Here is a 27,463-nt window from a genome sequence, read left to right as displayed (position 1 = left end):
AGGGTTTGACTGCCATTTGTGTCTTAATTAAACAGTTTGAAAAATGTTAGCACTACCTGTACTGTACCTTTAAGACTCTACATGCTGTGACCCTTGCATGCCCGAATAGCTTGAAATAATGTCATCCATGACCAGTGCTTCAACCTTATACCCCTCCACTGCCCCACTTTGATTCCACATAGCTGAAGGCCGTTGCTTCGTTTGATGTCTTGCATGACGGATCACAAGCAATTACAGTAAAATGAGCTTTGCTCATCCCCTTGTTGTCTCTGAGAGTCTTTTCCAGGAGCTCTGATGTCTGCACAACTCTAATCTGTCCTCATGACCTCGAAACTGATTGTCATAGTGCATTCATCATGTTGAAAATACTCTAAAGCAGCTGTTCTCAGGTTAGTCTGTTTTCATGTATTACTCTGCAGACAGTTGAAAATATCATCTTATCTAGAGGTGATTCAAAGTTTTTGATTAGTTGTGCGTCTGCAGCCTTCTCTTATGACAAGGCAGCTGTTTGCTGTGTGAACAGCACTGTGTGTACAGCATTAATGCATAAACTTACATGGCCAGTTTAAGCAATGACCCTGTTAACTAAGTTAACCATCCAGCATGTCATATTCATAAACAAAGAGACCCTCTGTGGTCAGAAATAAAAGCATGCTTTCAGAGAGCTTATAATGAGATATGCTGCAGAGCATAGTGTAAAGCTGGCTTTGAATATTCTGCTATGAATGAAAAGAGCTATTTACAGCAACAAGCATGTTCACTGTGCATCACAGTACAGCGGAAGGACACAGGGAGCTGATGGTATAACGAGTGTTGAATAAGGTCCACACTTCTACACAGGCAACAGTGTGCAGAAAGAGCTGCAATGAATGCAAGACATTTATTTTACTTAAATTAAAGAAATCATTTAGATCAAGCTGATCAAATGAAATCAATCATACATTTTAACCGTTGCTTTATCAACTTCTGTGAATGTTTTTCCTTTCATGACTGCAAGACACGTGTCAAAGGCTCACATGGGATCATCTTCCCAAACATTCAGAGACAATCTTTCGTATGTTGTCGATCACTTTCAGTAAATGATCTGTGAGGCAATAGTTTCAAGCCTCCTCAATGTTTCCTGTTTCCAGTTCAATGCAGATTTTTCTTTAATAGCCAAAGAAGCACTTGACTGGTGTGAAAGGCCCACATGGGATTATCATCTTAAATTACGATAAATGATTCATGAAGACAATAAACTTTTTTTTTTTTTTTTTGGGGGGGGGGGGATAATGACCTTTAATTGATTTGGAAACATCATTGAGGTCAAAGCATTTACTGATGTATCAGCTCAGAGCAATTTGCTGCATGTTTTATGTAAATGTTTTAAGGAAGCAGATGTGGGTGCGGCGCCATATGCTACAGAGATTTGTGAACATTTGAGTCCTAGTGTCAAACAAAACTATGTAGAAACCCCCGTCGAGGTGGCAGACCCCTGCTCATCATAAACTTGTTATTCTTAGTAGTGTGACTAATGTGACTGATAGACGCCTACATATCATAATGAGGCATGGATATCAGATTTAATCAGCACAGATGTGTCATTAAGATGCGACACTGAACATGCTCTCCTGATAGAAGTGGAGCAATGGAACAACAAATAATAGATGGTGTATGAATTGGTCCCTGGAGACATGCTTGAATGTTTCAATGATAACATTTCAGGAATTTGAATTCATGCAAGATGTCAATGAGTTAGAAAATGACCCTCTTAGAATATATTTTAATAAACTAAAACAACCGTCTACTAAAATTGGTATCAGGAACAAAAACAATGGCATTTAATTTTCAAGCCTTTGTAGTTTTATGCATTTTAAAAAAGAGGCAAGTGTCTATAAAACCATTTCTCTGCCCAAAAGCGACTCCAATAGTTTAAAGGTCTGGAGATTAAAACAGCTCAAATCTAAGATTAAGACACTTTACAGGATTAGCTGAGAGAAAAGATGGATATCAATTTTATTGCATCTACATTTGGGATGACAATTTAATACGTTGTCCTTAAGATCAAATGACACCTGTAATTTAACAAGGACACGTCCTCTGGTATGCAAAAAAAACAAACAAAAAACGATCAAATTAATCCGAGTCATAATCCCCATCATTTGATGAATGCATTTGTTATTCAGCCACCCTTCTGACTGATAAACCTGACCTACACCTCTGGGGAGAAAGCCATTTTCTCTGCCATTTGCACCGTCGTAGTACACAGGGTGTGAACCATCTGTCAATGCTCTACAGATGAATGGAGCTGGGAGGAGGCTAAATATGTGTCTGAGTGCCTAAAATGAATTCAATATGACATGCCTTCTTCCCATCGTATTTCTCTTGTTTTTTGGAAGCAAGCAGCGCATGGACCCTCGGGTGCAACGGCACATGTTGCAGTAAACGAGAGCTTTACAAAAGGGGATCAGTCTGCCGCTAATAATCCCCAAAACCCTGAGGCTTTTTTCATGCAATCAACCGGCAATGCTACAACAGGAGGCAAGCATATTTCACACAATCAATGGCACCAAGCCCCAAACACCTGACACACCAGAGGAAGAAGAACAATAGAGCATCCGTATAGCTTTGGTGTTGTACTCATCATTAAGCTCTGGAAAAATTACTTGTATAAAGGAGAAATCAATACAGAATAAGAAGCAGGCTATGCTCTAAATTCAAAACAATGATGCCTTTGGGTTTTTTTTTAAACGGAAGGAGCATAATATATAATCTGCAGCATCAAGCAGGTGCCGTGTGGTGGCGGAATTAAAGGGGGCGTGCTGCCGACTTTGAGTAATTGTAACGGAGGGGCGTTTGGTTTGTAGCACATGGCCGCCACACATACTGAAGTGGTATCAAGACCGGCTCTGCTGTACTCACCCAGCATCTGGCTAAAGAGAAGCTGCTCCAGATCGCCCAGCACCGTCACCACCAATTCTGGGTCCACCTTCAGAAAGGGCTTGTCTCCCCCTTCCTCCCCCTGGCCTTTGGATCCAGCTTCTGCTCCTGCACTCTGCTTCTTAGCATTAGCCTTAGCCTTGCTAGAGAGGATTTCATCGTCTGACTTCCCATCCTCAGGTGCCTTGCTCAGGGGCTTTACCTCGGCGTAAGGACCACGAGGTATGCGGCTCTGCTTGCCCAGAGCAGAGGGGGCAGCCAGAGGGCTGAAAGGCTTGGGTTTGCCCTGGAACAGCGAATGTTCTGATTTGGAAAGGTTTCGAGAGAGAGGGGCACCCCCTCCGGCGCTGCTGCCACCCCCTGCTGTCTTTGGCTTGCCCGCCTTAACCTGCCCTGCTCCAGGCTTGGACATGTCATCGCACCACTTGGGTTCATAAAGGTGCAACTTCTTCTCTGCATCGGTGAGAACAGCCAAGTTTGTCATGGACCGCTGCTTGCGGAGACTGGAGGATACTGGTATCCTGCCATCAGAACTACCTGCCCGGTAAACCTTCAGTTCACCTCGTGGTGTGCTCTGGGGCACTCCAGACTTGGCCCTCTTAGCTGCCATGCCAACTCCTTTGCCATCTGCTTGGCCGTATGCCTTTGTGCTATCCGTCCTGTCCATCTTTAAATCTCCTTCTCTGCCTTTCACAGTATTTCCAAGCATTCCTCCTTCATGAGACCACAGGAAAAAGCATCAGCAGGGGAGAGAATCAGCTTCCTTATCAAACCTTTTTCCTTGTGCAAGAAGCAACAGAAAATGCTTCCTTTAAGGCAATCCTGCAGCCTTCTTTTTCTCCTTCTCCTCCTGCTCTTCCTATTTTCCTCCTGACACGCTGCTGCAGCTGCAGCTGTTGCAGTGCTGCCCAGGCACTCCCTTTCTCTCCTTTCCTCCTTTCCTCCGTTTTTCCACACTCCTCCCTTCAGCGCTACCTCCTGCCGCTGAACCGCGCAGCAGCGGAATGACAGTGGCGGCAGACGCAACAACGCTCCCTCCCTCCTTCCCTCCCCCTGCTTTCTGCTGCCTCTCCCTCGCCTCCGTCTTCCCTCCCATCCTCCCTCCTCCTCCTCCTCCTCCTCCTTCCCCCGGTTTTCCTTCATTTAAAGATGATTTGCCAGGTCTCAGCAGAATATATTATATGCAAGAGGGCGATGTGAACTGATCCTCTCTGGCTAGTAAAACTGGGCACCATTCTCTTCTAACACACCATGTTTTTTCCCACCACCTCCTCCTTTTCCTTTGTTCTTCCCCTCCCCCTCCCTCACCTCCAGTGTTGCCTGTTCGATACACTCAACATGATGCATGATTTGTGATGTTAGTGGAAGTGTTATTAATGAGAACGGGCATACATGTAGGTATGCAATTACAAACCTTAGCATAAAATGTCCTCACTATCTGCACAATGCAACAACTGGAGCATCCAGATTATCTCTTCATCCTGTCTGAGCTTGCTTAGGATATCAATTCCAGATTTACAGCTGGGTAAATCATATGCTCAAAATCAGCCATGTGCTCTCCTGCTATAAATACACACCACCAGAACTGTGGCAAATAACACAACACACATAGATAATTGTGATATGCTAATTGTCAAAATGTGCAGTTTACTGACTTGTTTGTCCAGTGCTGAGAAAAATTGGCTAAAATTCCACACAGCATATCAGCCAAATAGGTGACATCACCTCAGCAGAGTGAGCGAGCGACACGATGTGCCAGGGTAAGTAAGTAACACACCCAAAACCACCATTTGAAAATATCTCAAAGTCAGTCTCAGACGCATACTGTGTACACCCACCCACTCACACACACACACACACACACACACACACACACACACACACACACACACACACACACACACACACACACACACACAACCATGACTGTGTTCATTACAAAATCCAGTCATATTGTTTTCAAACAAGGCTTGTATGTTTTTGCAAACATACGAGTATCATCATGTTTTGAGATGTTCCATACTGAGACCTCTCAGGAGGATTGAGGAGCTGTGCAGCGCTCCATGGAAACCAGCCTCTCTCATCGCCTGCACAAACAGCTAATAACAGAAACATTTCCCCATTCAATAAGCTACTACTGTGCAATATGTCTTTTTTTAATAATACTAATTCAGTGCTAATACTTGAATTGCTTTTCAGTTCATGCTTTCAGGTAAAAGACTCAGCAGACATTTGCTCTTTTCCACAGCTCAGTGAGACTGAAACCAATTATGCCACATGGTGCAAATCTTCTGGTTATGATTGACCTGTTAGTAATAATGCCCAGAGGGTATGACTCAATCCCTCGCATGGGTTTGCAACACACTCCACTGCATTTGTTCTTTGAGTTTGAGGGCACCTGCAGTGGGTCAGGGACCAGTGAAGGTGTTTGATCAGGCAATTAGTTTCTGGAAACAATGTGACGTCTTTTTCTTCCTCATCACGAGTTCCAGATCTTCCCAGCTGACTGCAGATCTCTCTTGGAAATCTTTAATTCCCATGATTCAGTGAATGGCTCATTTGTTTAGGATAGTGGGAGCTTCTTAATAAACCATGGGATGAACACATTCTGACAAGCCAAATTCACTTTGAGCCTTTGCTGAAAGTGTTCATTTAAACAGAAACAAAACCACCGCTCATACCCAAAGATGAGTTCATATTTTAAAAAGCTTATCTTGACTCTTGTAATGGTCACATAACTCACCACTGAGGTCCATGCAGCAGATTGTATAACAGAAGTGGGCCGAAAGAAGTTAACGTCATCCATTGTTGGACTACTGCTTAGGAGCCTTCAGTTTTGAGCCACAAGCGAAAGCAAATGGTCAACAGAATGTGTACTCAATGTTTCATCTCTATCCTAGTTGAGCAGTCATGTGGTGACCAAGACCTCCAAAAGGGAGGTGACATCCTAATCAGAGGCCTGAACCACCTTAAATGGCTAATTTCCACACTGGCTCAGGGGCGAAGGAGAAGTAGATCTACTACGAGCTCCCTCCATCAATGTAATGCCAAAGTAATAAATCAAGTAAGAAGTAGAAACTGGATGACTGAGAACCTACACAGACAGAGTCTCCTTCTGTGGACCAATAAAAAGCTCCTTAGCATTAGCTTCAGTATGGAAAACAACAAGCTACATCCAATTCTTTGCAGAAAAAAAGCAAGTCAGAACATGACTTGATGGTTTGAATATATGGTACAGACTATCAACTATCACCTTTTTTATGAAGCATGAAAGCAAACAACTCTTTTGATCCCGACTGTAACCTTAACCCAGATGGCAGATTGCCATTAGTGGTTCAGAGTGAAATGTCTCGACAGCGATTGAATGAAGTGGGAATAAAGAATAAATGTGGAAACGTTCAGATGCAGCCACTTCTCAGGAGGGATCAGGGTGGAGTTGTAGCTTTCATTTGGTCTCTTTCACATCTGGCTCTGATTCTCCATCTCAAACTGGCCATGTGAGTAACTGTGTGTGTGTGTGTGTGTGTTTATGTGTGCGTGTGTGCACGTGGTATGACAGCACAGTTGCACAGCTGTCTGAATTATATTTCCCTGGACAGCCCATGTAATCATTTTTGGGCCAGCTCAGCTGTTAAAGGGAACAGATTCAAGAACATTTGGGTAGACTGGGAGACTTCCACGTGGGCTTAAAAGGGGAAATCCAGAAAATGTCAACGATAAATTCACACATGTATGAGCATAGTGTTAGAGTAACGTGTATGGAGTTGAAGTATTGAGGCAAATATTGCTTTACAAAAAGTAATTGAAAGGAGATCTAAGAGAATCATTGTGCTTAAGTGAGCAGCCGAAGGAAGCAAGACCAATGCGAGTTACACTGCTTTCAGATGCTAAGTAATAATAAGAATTTCCCTCAAGTTCAATGAAGTATCTATCTATCTATCTATCTATCTATCTATCTATCTATCTATCTATCTATCTATCTATCTATCTATCTATCTATCTATCTATCTATCTATCTATCTATCTATCTATCTATCTATCTATCTATCTATCTATCTATCCATCCATCCAGTCATGATGATCTCAAGCTCTTGAGATAATGGGATCCTTGTTTTAATGGCAAGTACTTTTACATATGAGTAATTTGTCCTGGTGTATTGTTGTATTGTTGCAAAAAGAAGGATTTCTTGAAAAAGAAGAATTTCTCACAAACTTGAGAAGCCAAACGTGGCTTTTGTTTCTGCAGATGTTTTGACAGAAAGTAACCAGTCATTGAAAGAAAAAAAAAACCTAACTTCCTCTAGTCTTCTTTGTAGTTGCTGAATCACAGCTTACCAAAGAAAGATCACCGCTCAAATACTGAATTTACAAATCCATCCTGTCAGTCCAGTGGGGACAAGAGGAACTCCCAGACAGGAGGTGAAAGCTGATCCTCCCAATAAACCACTCAATCTCAGAGTCCTGCATCTGTCCACCCCGAGCAGAGGGACACTCTGTCTCTGGTCTGTGTCTCCCTGAGGACGCAGGCTGGAGGCTCTCAAACTTCACAGTCATTAAGAAGACAGCCAAATGCTTTATAATAGCCCAGTACCATCAAAGGGTAATAAAAGGTTCCAATTTCAGTTTGTTGAGTGATGGAGAGTGAAGAGAGTTATATTTGGTGTATTGACTCATTGTGAATTAAATTAAGTTTTTAATTTATTTTTAAATAAAATACTGCTACTTTAGACAGTGCAGTCGTTTCTTTGTTGTGTGTTTGATGGCTGCATTTGAAGTCTTTAAACTGTGTAAAGGTCTGCGCACTGTTCAGCTCCTCATTGTCCATCATATTCAAACATGGCAACGTTTCGATCTACAAGATCTTCCTCAGGCTGTTGGGTGTCAGGCCTCAACAGAACAAAAAGTAAGCAACCTTTAGTTTTTTAAACCAGAAGAGGATGAATTGATGAAGCCACTGGAAATCACATCTACCCATCGCTTGCTTTTATTTCGCACAGCAAACATGTTTAAGTATTCATTCTGTTTGTGACCACAGCTGATACTCCCTGAGGCCCGAGTGTCTGCTTTCTGACTTCAATCAATATCACTTATTTACAGACGATCTTTAATTATGTAATCCCTGTCTAATTGAAGCTAATTGACTGAATGGTTGTGGTAATAATTTGCTACCAGTAAATTGCATTCACTCTCCCTCTAGTTAAGAAAAATTGAGCCTGTGTTTGCGTAAACGCAACGTGTTTGTATGTCGGTCTCTAGGAAACACGATGTGTAAGGTACGGAGTTCTTTCACACATATGAACAAACACAACTATCACTTTTTAATGCACATACAGCGCCAACTTAATGACGCACATTAATCAAAACTGCACACCAGAGACACAAAAACGTCTCACAAACAATGGTGCCTTAAGACTGCAGTGTGGTTTGAGAGAAGTTCTCTCTGCCAAGAATCTTTGTTTTCCCACATGCGCATAAAGAAGAACTGAAGTACTGCAGGAAGTACTGATGCAAATAACAGGTGGTACATGCAGTATGAAGCCTTCGTTGGGAGTTGGCAGCAGCTCCGGTGAGAACAACTGCCACGCTGAACACAGTCCAGTGTCAACATTCAGCCATATTAAAAAGCTTGGCTGTTACTGGATGCATTATAGCAAAATTGGAATAGCAGAGTTTTGCATAACTAAGAGTGTGAACTCAATGAACTGAGTGAAAGGTTCATGAAACTTCTTCAGGCACTATGAAGAAAGGGAAGTACTTAAAGAGGGCAGAAGGTGAAATCAAGTCAATTCAGTGATATTTGTTTGCCCTTTCATTTGAAGATCCCACACAATAACCATTATTATCCCACAACAGAGTCACTGCTCATTGGAAGGGTCACAGCAATGATTTTAGAACACAACTTGGGTGTAATAAGTCCATTATCATTATGTTATAGCATTAAGGCATGGTAAGGACGGATGGGTCAAACTGAGGAATTTCACTGAGTGGATGGAGTCCATGTCCCATGTGAGAGCGGGGCCAATGATATGTCACATCACATGTGAAACAATGATTTCCAACATGAAGCACACTCTTCTAAATTATCAACTGGTTTTTGTTGCTGAATCCTTGTTCAACTGTTACAGTTTCTTGCAATCTAATTAAAACTCCTATAATGAATGAGGTCCAGTATCAATCTGCTTTACATTGTGGACATTGCTGCAGACTTGTTGATAATGATAGAGGATTGTTCCTACTTTAGGCTGAAACTTGCCCAATAAAAAAAATGCACCAGAAAAGATGAATCATTCAGAAAATAGTTGTTTGAACCGTCTTTGGTTTCCAGAAGTTGCTGATGTTTTTACAGATTGAAAAGGCTGAGCTGTGGGGTCAGTTTATCGGCACATTTCTTATGAGGGGGTAAACATTTTTCATTGGATAGCCATAAAAAAGAAAAAAAAATATAAGATGAAAAAGAAGAATATAAGTTGCCACCAAACCTTTGAACATAAGACATGTGAGTAATTCACCTTAAGAGTGAAGTTTCTTCTCATATTGATTATTTGAAGAGTCTCATTTTCAGCATCTTTCAGCAGAAATGAACAGAGGAATCCATATTCTTAAAGTGTAGGAACATAGTTTGTTCCTGTCCTACAGCCAATCCTTTTGTAACCATTTCAATTATTGTTACAAACTGTTTGTTTTAAAGTTAAGAAATATCGACATATATATTTTGAGGACAGAAATATCCATGTGAGGATCTAAGAATAGACTCACCTAGATCGTCACAGCAGACCTCCATGGAGTCGGATGAACAGTCACTGAGATCGTCAAGCGTGGCATCTGTGTCCTCATGGACCGGATATCTGCCAGTCAAAGAAGACACAAAAACATTTTTACCAACCAAATTTGATTGAATGCTACCGAAATGTACAATCCACTTTTTAGAAACCGAATTGGTCATTTATGTAAGAAAGCTTGCGATGCCTGAGGGCTGCATCATGTGTCTTAGAAATAAACATGCAGTCAGGCAGTGATCTGAAAAAGGTGAAACACTGCCCTCACCTGAACCTGAAGGGAGCAACAGCAGCCATGTTGACTTGCCCTGGCTCACTGGCTCGACGTGGCATGCTTAATGTTTGATAAGAAGACCTCATGTTGTTGCTGGACACCAGTCTTTTGCATCCTCGCACGTCCCGGCTGGAGACGTTCCTCGGCTCTTTTTGGATGTTTCCCACTCTGGCTGAAGACACCCCGGATTCCTCGTTTCCATTTGTACTCTTACTGTGAAGCAGGCGTCCTCTTCCCTGACCTGAGAGCCTGCACAGGGCGTCATCTTGGGTTGCATTGTCCACACTTCTCAGGCGATATTTCCCAAAGGTCCAGTTCTGGTTTGTGTTGCGTCTCAGCTGCAGGTCTCTCAAAGCCTTCTGGGTGAGCGTGCTGGTGCGGAGATCGAGTGTGTCTTTCGAGCGCGGCGCTGGTCTCTTTGGTATCTGCGGGCTGCTGTAGGCTGAGCACGTCCCGTCGGTTCGCTCTGTAGCTGCCGGGCTTCTGTGATAAAGCACCCCGGCTTTCTGTTGCAGCAGGTGGTTCTTTAAAGTTGCACCTCTAAGCTGCTCTGCAGGACCTGAGGAGACAGAAGATAGAGGGTAGGAAGGCCGTCTCTTTGCCGGCTGCTGATACTGAGTGGTGGGATTGGAGAGGCCGCCGTATTGTTGTTGCTTTGGATCCATCTTTGAGAGAGGCATCACGCTTCGAGGTAAAGGCAGAGCTGAGCCGACACCTGCGTCGCTCTGAGTCTGAGATACGACTTTGATGTTCACTCCTCCACTCATGTTTGCTGAGAATCACCAGGCTGAGATCTGGGAAAAGAGAAGGAAGATCAAAGTCATACAGTAGGCTATGTACAATATGTTTAAGCTCCATGACATGTGACAAACACAACATTCAAGTGCTACAAATATAACTCAGTGTTAAAACATACAAATAAAGCAGAGGAACATAACTCAATGACAGGACAAGTAAAGATTCATTGGCATTTTAGAAGAAGCTACCCAGACAGTCGATGTCACTTAAAAAGAAATCAACCATTTTGGTATTTGTATAGACAGTGATAATCACTAAATCAATAAAAGGTACAGAGGTCGGATATCTTTGTATACCTTGTGGAGAAACACAGTGCAGGAAAAAGTCAAGTCATTCAAATCTCTACACACTTGCGGTACTTTGCAGAATACTGAGATTATTCTGAAGGTTTTATACAGATTGTGGATTTGCTGGTCTCGGGAGGCCGTGGACATCCGTCCTTACTGCACGTTGTAAAGGGGATACAGTGAAGACAAATACTGTAAAACATTACAGTAAAACAGCTGTGCATTCCAGACATCTGCCTCACAGAGACGAGCTTTATAACCACAGAGGCTCGAGTAAATGTGAACGTTAGTTGAGGGAGAAAGAAGAAAGACGAGAAGGTGGTTTGAGGGGACGGATCACTCCGCTGGAATATATCATTTACAACATGAAAGTAACCTAAAAGCTTGAGATCCAGGTTAGTCACCCGTTCAGATTACTCAGCTGGAAGACGCACAGAGATGAAGAAAGGGAATTCAACTCGGAAGTGAGGAACTGAAGATTTAAGAGGTTTTAAAAGTTAAATATGGATTAAAAGAAACACAAATGTCTGTTGTGATTAAAAACAATCAAACAGAAGCTCTCCAGAATCAATGAAAGCTCTGTCTGAATCTAAAAGGACAGCATATGTTTGAACAGCTTTTCCTAATGTATTCTGGTCCCGTGGCCGCAGCCTGCAGGGTGAGACGTGGGGGGGGGGGGGGGGCCAGGGGCAGACTGACACCACTTGGCACGTGCAGCAGGAGCACGGCTCCTTTCAGGCCGTGCCAACACCGGCTGTCCCCTCCCGGCCCTGCAGACACCACCCCTACTCCACAGATATAAGGGTGGGGGCTTCAACAGTCCCCCCATTTCCCATCACCTCCACACCTTCATCTGAGCTGGGAATTTATAACGGTGCAAAATGTTAATGATCTAAATCATCTCTTTATGTGTATTTGAGCCAAGTTCTTCTGTTTATGTTATCTGATTAGAAGAAAAAAAACAGCAATTAATTTCAAATACTGAAAAACAGGGGTGTGCGTAATTAGACGACAAAACAATAAATAGACGTCATCCTCGCCCGTCGGCAAGTCGATTAAACTAATCTAAAAAGTGTTTTGAATGTTGGCCAACAATTCTGGTTAAATGTTGTTTCCAAGCTGTAATGCAGCCGTCCCGTCCCCCCCCCCCCCCCCCCCCTCGCCTGGCACGTAGCTCCTGATGACAGGCCTGCTCTGCGGCCCAGATGAAAAGCAGCACAGTGGGTGGATGGTGACTAAACTAACTTATAAACACTCCACCAGCAGGCTGGAGGTGCTAGCACTACTAACAATAAACTCTCACCACACACCGATACGACATCTTCTCCGTGCAGAGTGATGCACGCTGGATAAAGTTCCACACAAACTGATTCAAACAGCAATGAAAGAAGTTAAAGACAATATGGTCACTGTGCAGTTTGGAGCGATTTCATAACTTTGAATGAGTTGACCAGTGTGAAATTATATAAACATTTGACTGAAAATTGGCTGAGTACATCCTTAGTCCACGAACAGAACTTTTCCCCTGCATACTTATGAAGAGGGTTTTTTTTTTTTTTTTTTTTTTTTTTTTTTTTCAAGAAGAGAACCAATTGATTAGTACATTACATGCTGGTCAATAAAGAATTTGAAGAGCGATCACACAGCGGTCTTTTTTTAAAGTAAAAACTAGAAACACTTCTGTAACACTTCCAGCATCGTACAAATCGTCACAAATAGATTCAGTCAGGTTAGAGCAGAAACACAGAAACATATCGCGCACTGGTCGATCTCACTAATTAGCCAAAATAAAAGCCATGTTTCCTTCTGTGATTGCAAAATATCTTTCAACTTGAGTCCTCATTTCACAACAGTTTTTAAGGATGTATTTGTTCGCTGTTACTCTGGGGGGGGGTGTGTGGGTGTGTGTGTGTGTGTGTGTGTGTGTGTGTCCTGAAAAGGATTCTTTGCCTGCTGCGTTCCTGTGGTTTGTCCCATTGTTTCTTTCTTAAAACATTTCTCCTTTTCCCAAAACAACAGAACTCAGTCTTACAAAGCCTTCGGCACGTACGACAATGAGTCCAGGCTACATAAATAAGCAAACTCAACACAACTGTCTACTTCTCAACCATCTTATATAATGAATCCCGTCCGTTAACTCAAATCAACAGCTTGTCCCTGTGTGCCATCCTTCCTGAAACTACCTCTCTCCTCATGTCTTATTTATAAGGTGAAGTGAAGCCTTGAGACAACGTGATGTGCATTATAAACACTGTTACACACACACTCAGATATATGAATAACACAATATCCACGTGTGTATAACAGCAGGTAATAAATCTTACATGAAAGACAAAGTCGTTGAACTCAGTGGCATCAGACTTGAGACATGATGAGAGAACGTCACAACTCTAAAGAAAAGTACGAATAAAAAAAACGAACGAGCCTGAAAAAGATCATTCCTCGCCTTACCTGACTGACGGCTATGTCAGCCTTCAGCTCAGACACAGGAAGACGTCGAGAGTGTGTGAAGGTGCGGTGCAGACTAAGTTGCTCTCAAGTTGCTTTCATTATGATGCAGTTTACAGTAACAGCATTTAAACCCCTGTGCTGCTTTAACGTGAGGAGGGAAAAATCAATGTTGAACTACAGCCGAGGAGACCAGTGAGAAAGATGAAGCAATCTACAAGTCTTCACGTCCCCTACAGCCACACACACGCACACACATTGTAGTATCGCTCTCTCCTATATTACCCCCTTTATATATTAGTGACTCATGTTTCAGTCTTTCTGGTGACATCATGCTGATATTTCCTCGTGTTTCTGTGACAGTCTGCCTCTGAGCTTCTTTGTGACATCTCAGCCTTTCAGCACGCCACCATCAAAGCATGCAGCTGGCTGTACGAGGAGCTGAAGCAACTACAGACCTCCTAACCTATAATCAGCCTGAGGGCAAAAACTAAAGATACTCGTACTGACCGACAACATGGCGACAGAGGATCAGTTAACTCTTGAAAAAGTGCAGTGCAAACGGGTCGCGAGCCTATTTTCCAAATGCAAGAAATCCATTTAAAAGACAGAAAGATGACCCGTCTGAAAATGCAGTCAACCAAATCGGCAACATCACCATCATCATCGAACCATATCAGGGTTTCAGATGTCCTCTGTAATTATTTTTTTCTGCCAAATGTTGTCTGATGAAGTGTCAACTTGTAAAAAAAAAAAAAAAAAAAAAAAGTCATTTTTTCCTGCCACTTTCTCCTCTTTCTGACCGAGCACCAACAGATGATAGAGTTGAACGAGTGCATCATTATCCACATAACTCAAGTTTCCACATGACTGTCTTACGATCTAGGTTTTCAATAAGGGCCTGATCTCATTTTTATATTTAGCACCAAGTCCCAGATTCCTGATTTCACTGCTTCCTCGGCCAGTCAGAGAGGAGCTGTGTCGTCAGGGTGTCACACATGTGAAACTGTCTCATGAAGAACATGAGAGTGGACAGGAGTAACGCACAGCTCTGCTTACATTTGTCTGAAGGTGATACTAGTCCAGACTTTGTGTTGGCATTGTTTGTGACGGATCAAAAGATGCACTTTGTGTCGAGGTTTCGCCTCCAGCACAAATGTTTGTCAGCGGTTTGAGTCACTCTGAACACAAGAAAGCTACAATAACAAAAGTACACTCATTTTCTTGTTATGCTTTATTTTGACTCTTTTCTCAACATGAACATTTTTTTTTAGCCTGAATTGTTTAAACTGCACCGACCCTCAAGAGTCTGTCACTTGTAGTTATTTCTCTTGACCGCCCGAGGCCTGGAGAGAGTTTGTGAAGAAACAAAACTTGTGCAACATAAAGAAAGAGAAACATGTCTAATTATAAAATACAAATAATTAGTACTGGAGGGCTTTATTGTTATAGTTTTTAACAAACAAATCTTTAAATTGTTTCAGATGACATCATTACAGCAAGTGTGAGTTTCCTGCTTGTGGAGTTACATTTCTTCATAATTGTATTGCCTCTCTCTCTCTCTCTCTCTCTCTCACATCGATAACAGTCTCACTCGCCCTTGTCATCCATCACACGTTGTAATCAGATTTCTACACACTGCCGCAGCACTCTCCTTCACTGTGCTCATATTATAAAAGGCATGTGCATGAAGCAAAGTCTGTTTTTCTGTCCTGTCATCACCAACAAACATGCTGCTTCATCCATCTTTCTCAGGTTTGCTCATGAACATCTGTTTGTAAGAGATTACCATAAAACCCTTAAACACAAGCATATTGTTTTGGTTTTAAATTTAAATTACAGCCCACTGTGTTTTTTGTAGCACAGGAGATTAGAGCAAACATTTAGGCGGCTGAGATAATCTGTTGGACCATTACATGGATTTATCCCTCATAAGTCACATTAAGTGATTTAACATGGTCATTTGGGCCATGACATCATCAACACCCTTTCAAGGTTCAACATCAGGCAGCTCTTTCAGTTTGACAACAGTAAAAGGTTTAGAGATTACACCAAAGTCGTGCTGGTCAGCCTCTAATAGCTATTTTAACATATATGAGCGTGTACAGTATTACAAATAAAACAGACAATAACTCCAGCATAAACAAATGTTCCAGAAAGGATTTGCTGTAATACTAACAGCTGCTTTTCCTACTGTGTGATTTATAAACGTGTTCCATGCCCCGCTTTAGTTCAGTCAGTAGAGCGGGTGGCTAACAATCAAAAGCCGTAGTCCTCAATGCATTGGCTACAGGTTCAACTAAAAAATATATATATAGTACTTTGAAATCATTAATGCTATGATGAAAATGTGTCTTTGCTTTGGAACTAGGGATGTAAAAATGCAAATCTATTCAACTAAGGACAATTTAAATCCATGTGAAAAATATGATATGGCAATACTCATTTTTTTAACAAGTAGAGGACGTCATCTACTTTTGGCTTTTTTTTGTTTCACATCAGTTGCTGAAAACGTGATCTGTATAGACAATGATGTTTTTTTTGTCAATATGCTTCAAGCTAATGCACTGAGGGCATTGAAATCATGCATCGTCTTCATTATATCATGTAAAGAAACGTGCTGTTGGGCTGAATTATTTGTTAAAGATTTATTCCTAGGTTCTTATCCTATTTGTCAAAATTAATTTAAAACTGGAAGTGTCTTCAGCTTTAAACGCACAGTTTGTCAGTTCTGCCACCAGGGGGCACTCAATCAAAATAATAACAGAAGATGACGTCTGGGCTGGTGGGGAATCATGGGAGTGAATCTCTCTGGAAAGCTCTCTGTGAATCTCTGTAAATCTGCACATTGTACCTTGAAAGGCAAGCAGGTCAATGAGGCTGTTTCAAACACTGCGGCTCTGAGATAAATTATTTCTTTTAACCTGAAACAAAAGTAGACACGGCCTCAGAAGGATCAGAAAAGGGATCATAAACAGCGCAGGATGGTAGATGGTAGATTCCCATGTGTGCACTGAAACAACCTGCCTCTGCAGTTCTGCTGCTGTTATGCAACTGACACAGTTCTCCGAGTTTAACTGGAGCTCACGAAGAAACATGAAGGCGCTCCGCTCGGCATAAACTGCAGCACTGTGATGAGTTAAAGCGTGGGCAGTTTTCCTTGATGGAACGCCAGTCTGCGAACTGGGTCATTAGAACAGGTAAGAGAAAAGATGTGCATCAGAAATAAACCTGACAACTCTTTAAAGTGTGCAGCCACTAAACCTAAAATAGCACAATTCATGCATAAGCAAATACAACACAGTTCTTCACTTTCATCCTGGAGGCTCAGAGAAAAAGACTGCAGCAGGTAAAACTGTGTGCATCGAGATTTGAAAGAAAACATTTAAATGAAATAAAATAACTCCAAAACTGTGTGAATTAATTTCATAAGTTAACTTCAAATAATATATCTGAGGTCTATGATTAAGTGACAAACTAAGAAAGATAACAATAAAAGCTGAAACTGAATTTGCACATGCTCTTATTTCAAACTAGAGCCGGGATACCTGCAAGTGGGAGCACAATCTCACTAATCCCAAACTTGGCTCATTCTGGCTGTTCCAGCCTGCAGCAGCAGTATCAAACGTAACTTTAGCATTGTTGGATGAACCATCAACCAGAGAAGGACATGTGCTAGAGGCATCCGCAGTGGACGCCATTCTCTTCCTCCACAACAACTCCAAATAAAACATAATGGTTGGATTATGCATTGTATAAAGTATATAAGTTTAACTTTATACACACAGTACGGCAGTACGGTAAAATATAACGGTTGGTGCCGTCAAGTCAGGTCGAGTTTGAACAGAAATATGTGGCCCGATGTCTTTAACAAGAACACATTTTTATTTAAGCCTCATCATGTGAAAGATGTCTCATAAAACAGGTTTTGACAAGACACTTCTTGAAAGTAGAAAACATCAATATTGAGATTTGACTGCAAAAATCTGTCGTATTGAGTCTGACAGGTCATTGTCTCAGCTGCTTCAGTCACGGTAGGTTTGTTTGACCTGTTGAGAATCTGCTCCTCTCAGTCCTCAGAGCTGTCGTCGCTGTCAGCTTGATTCAGCAGCAGCAGCCTAAATTATACAGGATTTTTCTTTTTTTCAGCTACAGGAGCGCTCGGAGTGGAAATATGGAAATACGTTTTATGCCAGGGTGCTATTACATAACAATGTGCTGAACAGATATGTGTGCACATTTCCATTCATTTAAAAACAATTCCTACTTTTCAGAAACCGTCAGCCATGAGAGCAGGAATCAATTAGTGAGAGCTTAAATGATTGGAGTGGAAACCTGCATGCATATGGCTCTCAGTGGCACCACTGAGCTCGCTCTTTCACACAGCAGAAGCAGAAACACCACCAGCATGCTGACCCGCTCCATCTGTCTCTGTAGCTGCATCAGACTCAAGAAAAACTGCATTTTAGGGAGCGAATGAATCCTCTCTTTTAATGCCAGAAACATTTCCCTTTATGTCATATTGGTGGAAAATATGTTCATTTCGCAAAACTGTAATAAATGCACTCTTGATACCGCTCCATGTTGCCAACTAAACCGTCTTCAGACAGATTTTAAAACTGAACTCAGGTGCTAAAATAAAGACACATATCAGCCCTAACCCTAACTCTCTAAATTCATTTAAAGCACAGCTCAAAACCCAACGTTTTCCATTCAATCTAGTAATAACCTGGAGTTGTAGTTTATAACATGTAACAGCAAAGTCTTGAAGCATTGGCATATAAAATAAAATGGATATCAATGTTTTCATAAACCTCAATCAAATTTCCCCCTACGTCACTGACTTGTGAGCAAAGTTTAACAACAATCTTGATTCAGTTCTACTGAACAGGTCAAACTCAGGACGCCCAGTATGTCTGAAAAGGGCCACTGAAGGTCACTAAAATACGTAAAAGTGATTCATTTAGAGGCACACATTTCATTGACGTGAACTTCTCCCTGCCAACTCAAGGTGAAGAGAGCTCTGAAAATACAAACAGCCAAGTATCTCCATCATGACTGCCACGTGTTGAAGATCACATAACGAGTGTACGAGTCTGTCAAAGCTCTCTGTCAAAAGCTCTGACACGAGAGATTCAAATACTACCACCAACCCATGTGCACTGTGTTATCACCCTGAGCCTCGTTTGTTCTTCAGTCGACGTCAGGTTGAACTCGTCTTCAGTTCACTGCAGGGAAAGCTGCTCTGAAATGTCAGTTCTGCAGGGAGCTGCTGTGGCTGCAACATGTCTCTCAACTGTGACATAAATTGTAGCCTTAAGACCTCAGAGCAGCACTTGATTTACTTACTTAAGTTAAAGTCGAATTTGGTGTACTGTCTGCCATGTTTAGCTGTGGATTATTTTTGATAAATGTTGATGTCTATGCCGAGAGGAAGGTGCACTGTCCTCTCACTCAAGAGCCAATGTTCGTGTGAAAATATGTAAACAACGTTATCCACTAAAAGTGCCTAAATTTTTACTCCAACTCTTTTTTGGATTACTTTTGGATTAATATTAAAATATTTGTTTCTATTTTTTCAAACCATGAGTCTCATACAATTTCTGCTCATACAAACACTTATACTCCACATAATGTTGTGTCACAATGCATAAAAAAGGACAAAACATTATAACTGTCTTAATGTGTTTTACTCAATAACTAGGATGAAGTCATTATTTAGAGCTTCAGCTTTGACCTTTCATCCTGAGCACATTCATGGGAGACAACTCAACAATAGATCAATCCGACCTGCATCTCTGCACCCACACAAGAACTCCTTCTCTCCGAGTGCCAAATGTGGTATCTGATCTTTGAAACATCGTTTTTCTTTTACTGAGCAATCAGTGTGGTGTCACAGCTTTGCAGGGAGCATATAAAATATGTACAATGTTTTTTTTCCAGAACCAGAACACGTGCTCTTTTGGGTTAGCTAAGGTGGAACATGTCTGCCACTGGAGCGTGTCTGCAGACTAGACCTTCCAAACCAGACAACCAAACACACACACACACACACACACACACACACACACACACACACACACACACACACACACACACACACACACACACACACAGACACACACACAGATGCACGCACACTGACGGCACTGAGAGACGTGGCATTTACGAGGGAACAAGAAAATTGTGTCCTTTGAGAATGTCTGCTCACTGGTATTTGAATATATCATAAAATCCCCATGCATGCATTTGTGATCATAATATAATCATCATAATTATTTTGAAGATAAGTGTAGTTTAAAATCAGCGGGAATTACCGCACAGTTTGTCAGCATGACCACAAGGCCTGCAGTGGTTGGTTTGTCTTTGAAGGAATGATGGGAAGAAAGCTACAAAGAATCTGCTTTACGTGTGCAGAGCCTCCCTCGGTGTCCTGAGCATGATGCAGACGTCAGTGTAGAGAGAAAATGATGCCCTCTGCAGCGTTTTTCCCCACCACAGCACAGCACTTATGTTGTTGTGCCTTAATCAAGATTGACATTTAAGTCAAATAAGTTGAAAAGTGCAACACGTTGCACACGTACAGTAGGAGTAGGTCTGTTTTATTAGAAATGACATCAGCCCCCATTAGTGGTGCTTCCAGAGCCATGCATGGACTCTGTATGTAAAATTGAATTACTGCATGGTCTGGACTGCATGCATTATAGTGCACAGAAAATAAGAAGACTGAAGCTGGTTTTGAGATTTAATTCACTCTGGATCCAACCAGGATAAAAATCAAATATATTCAAGTTTTGTGAAATATTTTTTATTACACATATTTCTTTTTTGTGATTAGCACAACGATTGAAGGAACTTTTTTCTTCCCCAGAGGAGGATCTAAAATAGCTGTAAACTGAACTATAAATGGATGCAAAACATTTAGCAGAAAATGCTAAACCAGTCCACAGAGCTACAAAGGAAGATCTGAGACCGAAAGTCAAGATTTTCACTTTGAGGACAACCAAGATGTAAATGTGACATTTTCTTCATGTCACGTTATCATTTTCAAAGACACAAAATATTGCTTACTGCAGGCAGCTTTACCCAAAAGGAGGTGTTACAGGAAATTGTGTTTGTTTTCCCCATTGAAACAACAGTGAAACCGTTCTTGTACCACCTCTAATGCATGCACAAGTTTGATTATACAAAGGTTTTTCATGGGACTTGTTAAGCCTCAAATTTCAAAGACATTATTCTGAATGAACAGCTCTTGCTGATTCACTCTTTAATGAGGACATCAAACAGCACTTCATGAATGATCATGAAGTATCTCAGTGTAAACCAAGAAGATGGGTAGTGTGATGCAGTGGTAGCCTGTAGCACACACAAATACACACACTATGAGTCAGCAGTATAATCCCAGACAATTACTAAGCACATGGCTCTCTGTCCCACGGCAGGACAATAAAAAGTCCAGCATGATACCGCATTGTCTTTGCAGGAATTAGTCCTGCAGTCCTGCTTTTTCCTTCAGGCCTCCCTCTGTATCTGCAGTCACACATGTGACAGAAACATTTCAGCCACAACACACTGATGGTTATTATTAAAGTCCCAGTCTCATGCACTTTGTCGGATTGCAGTTAAACAATCCAGCTGCTTTTGACAAAGTCATTAATGTGACCAGACAGTTTAGATCAATACAGTGATTTAAAGAGTCTGTGAGGACTTTTTAGCTGGTTATGAAACAGATTAAAATGAATACTGATGCATCTGTCTGACCTCCAAAATCAAACAGACCATCAGGGAAAAGATTGGTAATTTCTACGTAGTGATTTTGTCATGCTTGAGGAGATTGACAACACGCTGCCCTGTGACATTACCCAACGAGTGATATGACGGACTGTTAAAAGAAAGCAGGATGAGATTTTCCATCAGAAAAAAAAATGATTGCACGTGAGCAGGAGAAGATCAGCAAAGAGACACGAGGTACTGCTTGGTCCACAGGGGGCAGCAAAATCAACGCAAAACAAAAGTTCTTAACAGAAGCTTTAAAATCCAGTTCTACTGAAAGTCAAGTCTCCCTGTGCATGCTGCACACTTGTCAAACTTTAGTGTCATGAATTCTATCAGATGTTTTGTTTTGTTTTTTTACTGAGTAATAATCAGCAAAGCAAACTTACCTGAAATGATGTTGACTGAAATCGTAGTGACATGAAAACAAGTGCAACGGAAGCAGAGACCACTTAGCGATGATAGTGCCGAGCTGAGTGATGGTTATCTTCAGTTGTGCACTGGTCAATTCCTCTCATGTGGCTGCTCTGAGCCTTGTGCCTCATTGCAGTGTCCGACACGAGAATCCCCAGATGGGACAGCAAACAGCAGCTCAAAGGCTACAGAGGACGAGAGCATTCCTGCCTCCGTCCGATGTCTGGATCAAAGTGGGACTGCTCCCTTCCTGCTTGCATAACAATACTCCTGACGGATCCTCTGCTGCGGTTGGTGCATGTACATCAGACTACTTTAGCTTGCAAATGGACCTGGCGCTGCTCCAGTCCAAGCCTCCCTGAACAAAAGTGCTGAGCTAAAACTGGGCCATAAACCAGGTGAAATACTCATAAAACTGCCTGATCCTCTGTCTTTTTCTGTCACTGTTCAGCATGTATGCCTCTCCTCTGCCTGGCGCTCAGTGTCCTGAGTCACAGCCAGAGCCAGTGAACTGGACTGATTTGAATTGTCACTGCTTGTTTGTAGTTGGCAGCCTGCAGGGCTCGGGGGTTTGGCTCAGCACGACCCTCAGAGGGAAAATCGGGGCCAGAGGAGGCAGACTCAGAGGTGTCAGCTCAGGAGGAAAAAAAAGAGCGACAGAAGAGATGACATGGTGGCAACATGGGGTCACACGCACTTTCAGTCATTAAATCTTTGAGGAGGGGATTACAAAATGTTCCCTCAGTGCAAGACCAATAAAGCAAAAATGACACACCTCAAAAAAAAAACCTCACTGGGCAAGAATTTGAGCAGGCCAGAGATGTGTGGTGGATCGTGACCAAATTTAGTTTGTGCCGAGAGCTATGACACCACACGCACGCTGGTGCGAAGATGCAACGCAACATGGTCGTGTCATGGTGGGTTGTGTTACACTCCCTTGTGCACATCTGAACAAATTGCCTCTCTTTGAAGTTAAATCGCTCTGCAGGATGACTGAAGTTCATGAGGAGAGATTATAGACTCGAGGCGGTTTGGAAATTAGAGCGGTGCATCATCTGTGTCGAGTCGGAGACAGAAAACGAGTGAGGATTACAGTCGAAGATATGTGGACTGACTGGTCGGAGAAATACTCAGATATAAGTCGTTAATCTGCACGCATGCACACAAACACACACACTGTACTCATATTATGTTTGACCTTGAAGGATACAACATGCTATCAACATTTTGAGATCCCGAGCACAGGGATGGGATAATCACAGCCTCATTAAAGGTGCAGAGATAAAGATTCAAGCAGGTACTAACAGCACAAGTGACTTGAATTGATATCAGAGTCCTTCATGCCTCATCCTTCTCTCGTAGCTTATTAACCGTGCACTTCACACTACAAAGCATTTCCCCCATTTGCATCACAACTGCTTAAAGCAGCCACACACACACACACACACACACACACACACACACACACACACACACACACACACACACACACACACACACACACAGTAAGACGCAGCAAGAGAGAGAAATCAGGGTGTGTCTCAGCAGCATCACTCACATATTGCCTGCCTGTATGTGACCCCTGCTGACTAATTTATGAAATTGCATCTACTTTTCTAATCACCACAGTGCATGCATGCAGAGCAGGAGTCAGCACGGAGCATTTTAAACTCAGAGAAACAACAAACTGCTGCCTGTTAGATCAGCAAAAGAGGGTCGTCCAGCTCACACATTCTGCCCAAGTCCTTCTGCTAGAAACACAATTATCTCATTTCCAGATTCAAATGTAGTTCATCTAATATATATATTCATATTTTGCCAATAAACTGCATTTTCAACAATGTCTCAAACATTTCTGGGTACTATTTTTGAAATGCAAAAAAGGGCTATAAAAGGAATAAGAGCCTCATTGATTCAAAGTTTAATTCAGACAAATGAGATGCTTAAGAAGAAAATAGCGTTCAGTCTGGTTAGTGCGCTTTAGGACACCGTTTAGAACATTACACTAATTTCAGTATATACAAGTCGAGTTACAAATAACAATTGAATAACATTATCACTTAATCAGAAAAAATATATGTCAGGAGAAAATGGTCAATAAATAAGCATGGAGAAAGTAAAAAGTGATCATCAATTCAACTCGAGCTGAATCTGACAAATCCAAATCTAAATCATGATTTGTTGCCGAGGACGTTCATACACACTGGGGAAATGTCTTGGGGGTTGTGTGCACATAAACAAAGTAACAGAATAAAAATAACAAGAAGCAATATCTACACTGTCAAGAAAAAAAAACGAACTTTTAATACAATATTATGAGAAATGTAGATATTATATAATTGTAAGATGTTATTTAAAAAAAAGTATAATTTCTGCAGGAAATTGCAAGATTTTACTATTAAAGTGTGCAAATTGTTATTGCATGAGAGAGGGGGCTGCCTATTCTGTATCGACTCTAAAAACCAAACTATATGGGGTCTACTGTTGTAGGAGTTACAAATAACCATTGCAAATAGTCACCAATTCCTCTTCTGCAAATGTACGAACCAACCAAAGGGTTCAGCTCTTCAGTGAAGTTAAAACATGCACTTGGAAATGCCAAAATACCTGAGATACACAACAACAACATGGGTATGATCCAGGGTAGATTTACCACTAAACACTTAGAACACAATCCAAAAACAAACATGCACGCACACACACGTTTACAGCTCGTTGCCATGCAAACACACACTCAGTGTAGAGTCATCTCACCTCCTCCAGCTCTTCCTCCTCACCTGACAAGTTGGCAAAGCTTCAGTGAGAAACGCTGCCAAGAGAGAGACCATTACCCGGAGAGGAGTCCTGGCTTCAAGTCAGGTCAAATGGCAAAAAATAAAATGAAGACAGTGCTGAATTCCTCCATGAGACTCCAGTCAGCACTCCTCTGTACTCTGATGGATGGACCTGAGCCCAGCCTCGTCCCTGCCTCTTCTTATCTCTCTTTCCTCTTATCCTCTCCGCTTCCTCTGGATTGGATCCATTCACACTCAGTCACTCCTCTTCCCTATTTTTCCCTCTCAGTCATGAGCATAATCACATGTGTGCTTACTACACATGTAGCCAAGACGGATGTCCACAGAGAAGGAACAGAGGGCTAGTGTTGGCCAATGGCCGGCTAAAAATAGGCTTCTTGAGTTCATCATTGTCTCTTCCTATGATGGTGAAGAGCCTGGAGGGCTCAGAGAGAGAGAGAGAGAGAGAGAGGGAAGGAGGGTGGCAGATCGAGCAGCATCTCTCGCTGCTGGATTTTACTTCCCGGATTGTATCGACTGCAGTCTCCGTATCAGTTTCACCTCTGCTGATCCTCCTCTATAGGAAGAAATCTGAGCCATGCAGGAAGTGATAACATCCATGTTTTGTTTTTTTTTGCAGCACAACAGATCTAAAGAAGTGAGGAGAAGAAGATCCAGAATACATAGTGTTGTAGGCTGAGAGTGTATTTGGTGAACAGTTGGATGAATTCATAGTAAAGTTGACCATCCGTCATGTAAAGGTCACGTGTGTGATGTGCTCCGATAAAGAGACGGTGAAACCTTCCCTGCACCAGTGTTTGAATGTCAGAGTTTACAGGATCAGCAGGAAATGCCAAACTACACAATGTTCAAGTATTCTTTATGTACAGTGTAACGCATACGACAATCGTGTGGATTCCAAGGGTGAAAGTGTTTCTTTGTCATGACTGAAAATCCTTGAATCTTTAATTACAGGACGACAGCAATTCAAGAAATGCTTCACTTAGAAACTACAAATACGACCTTTTTCAGAGGAGTTTAACGGTCAGTTTTGGGGGTCACGGTTACAAACCAAAAAAGAGATTTATATTTCTACGTTTGTCTGATGTATTTTCAACTGGCAGCTATACAAGTTAGAGTTTGTTCCATCTGCTGTCTTTCAGATCGACCTGTGATCGATGGTATGCAACCCAGAAATGAAAAAAAAAACATCTCCTGATTTGAACATTTGTGAAGGGCGACTGACTGGTTCATGTGGGTGTGGGACTGGACATTGCAGTGAGGTATGAGCACTTTCAATTCACACTTAAAGCCGGGACATCTACCACTGCGTAAATGTCCTATTCAATAAAGGTGAAGAAACTGGACTCAGACTCACTTTTGGAGCGAGCCTCAAGTGGCTATTTGACGAAGTGCAGGTTTGCTAAATGCCTCAGAGTAAGATTTACAGGCAGTTCCAAAATAACTATTCATTGACGATATTCCCTGTTGGGTTTATGACGTTTGTCTCTCAATGACAGGCAAATAGGACACATGCTACATACTGTTTATAATAAAGGATATCATTGCTTATAGAGACAAGTGTCTGATGGTTCTGACCCCATGAGTCCCACAGCTGGATCAAATCAACCCAGACTGACTGTGAAGAAAGCCGATAATCAACAGAGTAAGATTAAACTCTGCATGCTTTCGGCAGAACACCATCTAAGGTCGCAGTGTTTTCTCTTGCATCACACGAGATATCACTGCTGTCTCTTTGAAAGCAGGGAGTACAAACATACAAATCATGAGGTCCCTGAGTGAGAGAACAAACACACGGACACAGACATCCACTGCAGGAGCTGTCGTGACAAAATGTCAGACAGAGCAAAAAAAAAAAAAACGTCAAACAAATACACTTAAGAACGCTGTGGCTGTTACTAGCTTGACAAAACATGGTACCATGTGTCTTTTATTTTCAAATTTGATAACTTAATGTGATTCCAGTGATTCCATTTTCCAGATTTTCCATTTTGAAAGACAATGACCTTCGAGAAAAATTGGCAGTATTCTCTGACTGGGAAGTTAAAGTGAACATCCTGCTCTGGGGCTGTTTGAGGCTCACATCCATATTAGGTGGATCAGTGTTGGATCTTTTTGCCTTTATTCTTCATAGTCCCCCAAGCTTTAAGACTTTACTGCTGCAGAACAACAATAACAAACAGATGCACAAAGAAACCAAGGAGCTGTTTGGATGCATACGAGTGGAATGCTCCTAACTTGCCAAATCAGTCATCTGAGCTCAATCCAACAAATCATGTGTTCCACTTATTAAAGATCAGACAGATGAAAAAAAAAAAACATTTCCCTGAAACAAGCTGGAAGGAAAGATGGCTGCAGTGGAAGCTGAGCAGAGCATCACCAGGGGGCCTGATGTTATCTGAGGGTCTTACACTGCAAGAGATTTGCAAATGAGAAATCTTTATTAAATGAATGTTCAGGATAATTGAGGGGGTTTTTTTCTGTTCAAGATGCTGTGCTGAACTTGCTTGCAAAATCCATCCTCTGTAGCTGCTCTAAGCCTGTAAAAACATGTCTGACCAATGTCTGCAGGTACCAATCTGATTCTACTCAACCACTTATGTGCGCTACCCCACATTTAAAGTGTGTCATCAGTGTCTGAGTTTACTGAAGGAGATATGAGACAACATAGTTTTACACAATGGAGCGATGACCTGAGGTCCGCTTCTGGAGCAACAGCACTTGTACATGTAAGTGGGGGGCGTGGCTTTTGAAGGAGCACAGAGGGGAGGGAGAGAGTGCAGACTGAGCACTGAGGGAATGCTACTTTTGAAATCTTCGTCTTCGAAAATGGCCAGCAATGCCTCAATGAAGGGAACTTCATTCAGCTGTGTGCATGACGTCAGACAGAGCCGAGTGTGGAGGGAGCACTTTGAGAGAGGCCCACTGTGTTTCTCTTCTTCTTCTTCTTCTCTCTCTCTCTCTCTCTCTCTCTCTGTC

General features: G+C 41.9%; 1 protein-coding gene across 2 annotated transcripts in view; it reads right to left on the bottom strand.

Moving 5' to 3' along the window:
- The window catches only part of nav1b (neuron navigator 1b), a 64,557-nt gene extending 42,472 nt beyond the window's left edge, over positions 1-22,085 (bottom strand). The window contains exons 1-3 of one of the 2 annotated variants that reach the window (XM_079340829.1): positions 21,665-22,085; positions 9,964-10,763; positions 9,676-9,764 (exon numbers count right to left, since the gene is read on the bottom strand). In XM_079340829.1, coding sequence (XP_079196955.1) covers positions 9,676-9,764; positions 9,964-10,736 — 862 coding nt within the window. In that variant the 5' untranslated portion in view covers positions 10,737-10,763; positions 21,665-22,085. Of the gene's footprint in view, positions 1-2,901; positions 3,937-9,675; positions 9,765-9,963; positions 10,764-21,664 lie in introns of those variants that run through there. The other variant, XM_079340830.1, reaches the window with a different exon arrangement.
- Positions 22,086-27,463: the final 5,378 nt, after the last annotated feature.

Source organism: Symphodus melops, assembly GCF_947650265.1.
Source record: "Symphodus melops genome assembly, chromosome: 4".
NCBI classification, from domain to species: domain Eukaryota; kingdom Metazoa; phylum Chordata; class Actinopteri; order Labriformes; family Labridae; genus Symphodus; species Symphodus melops.
Note: the sequence above shows the minus strand (reverse complement) of the source record. Positions and strands in the feature narration are given on the sequence as shown.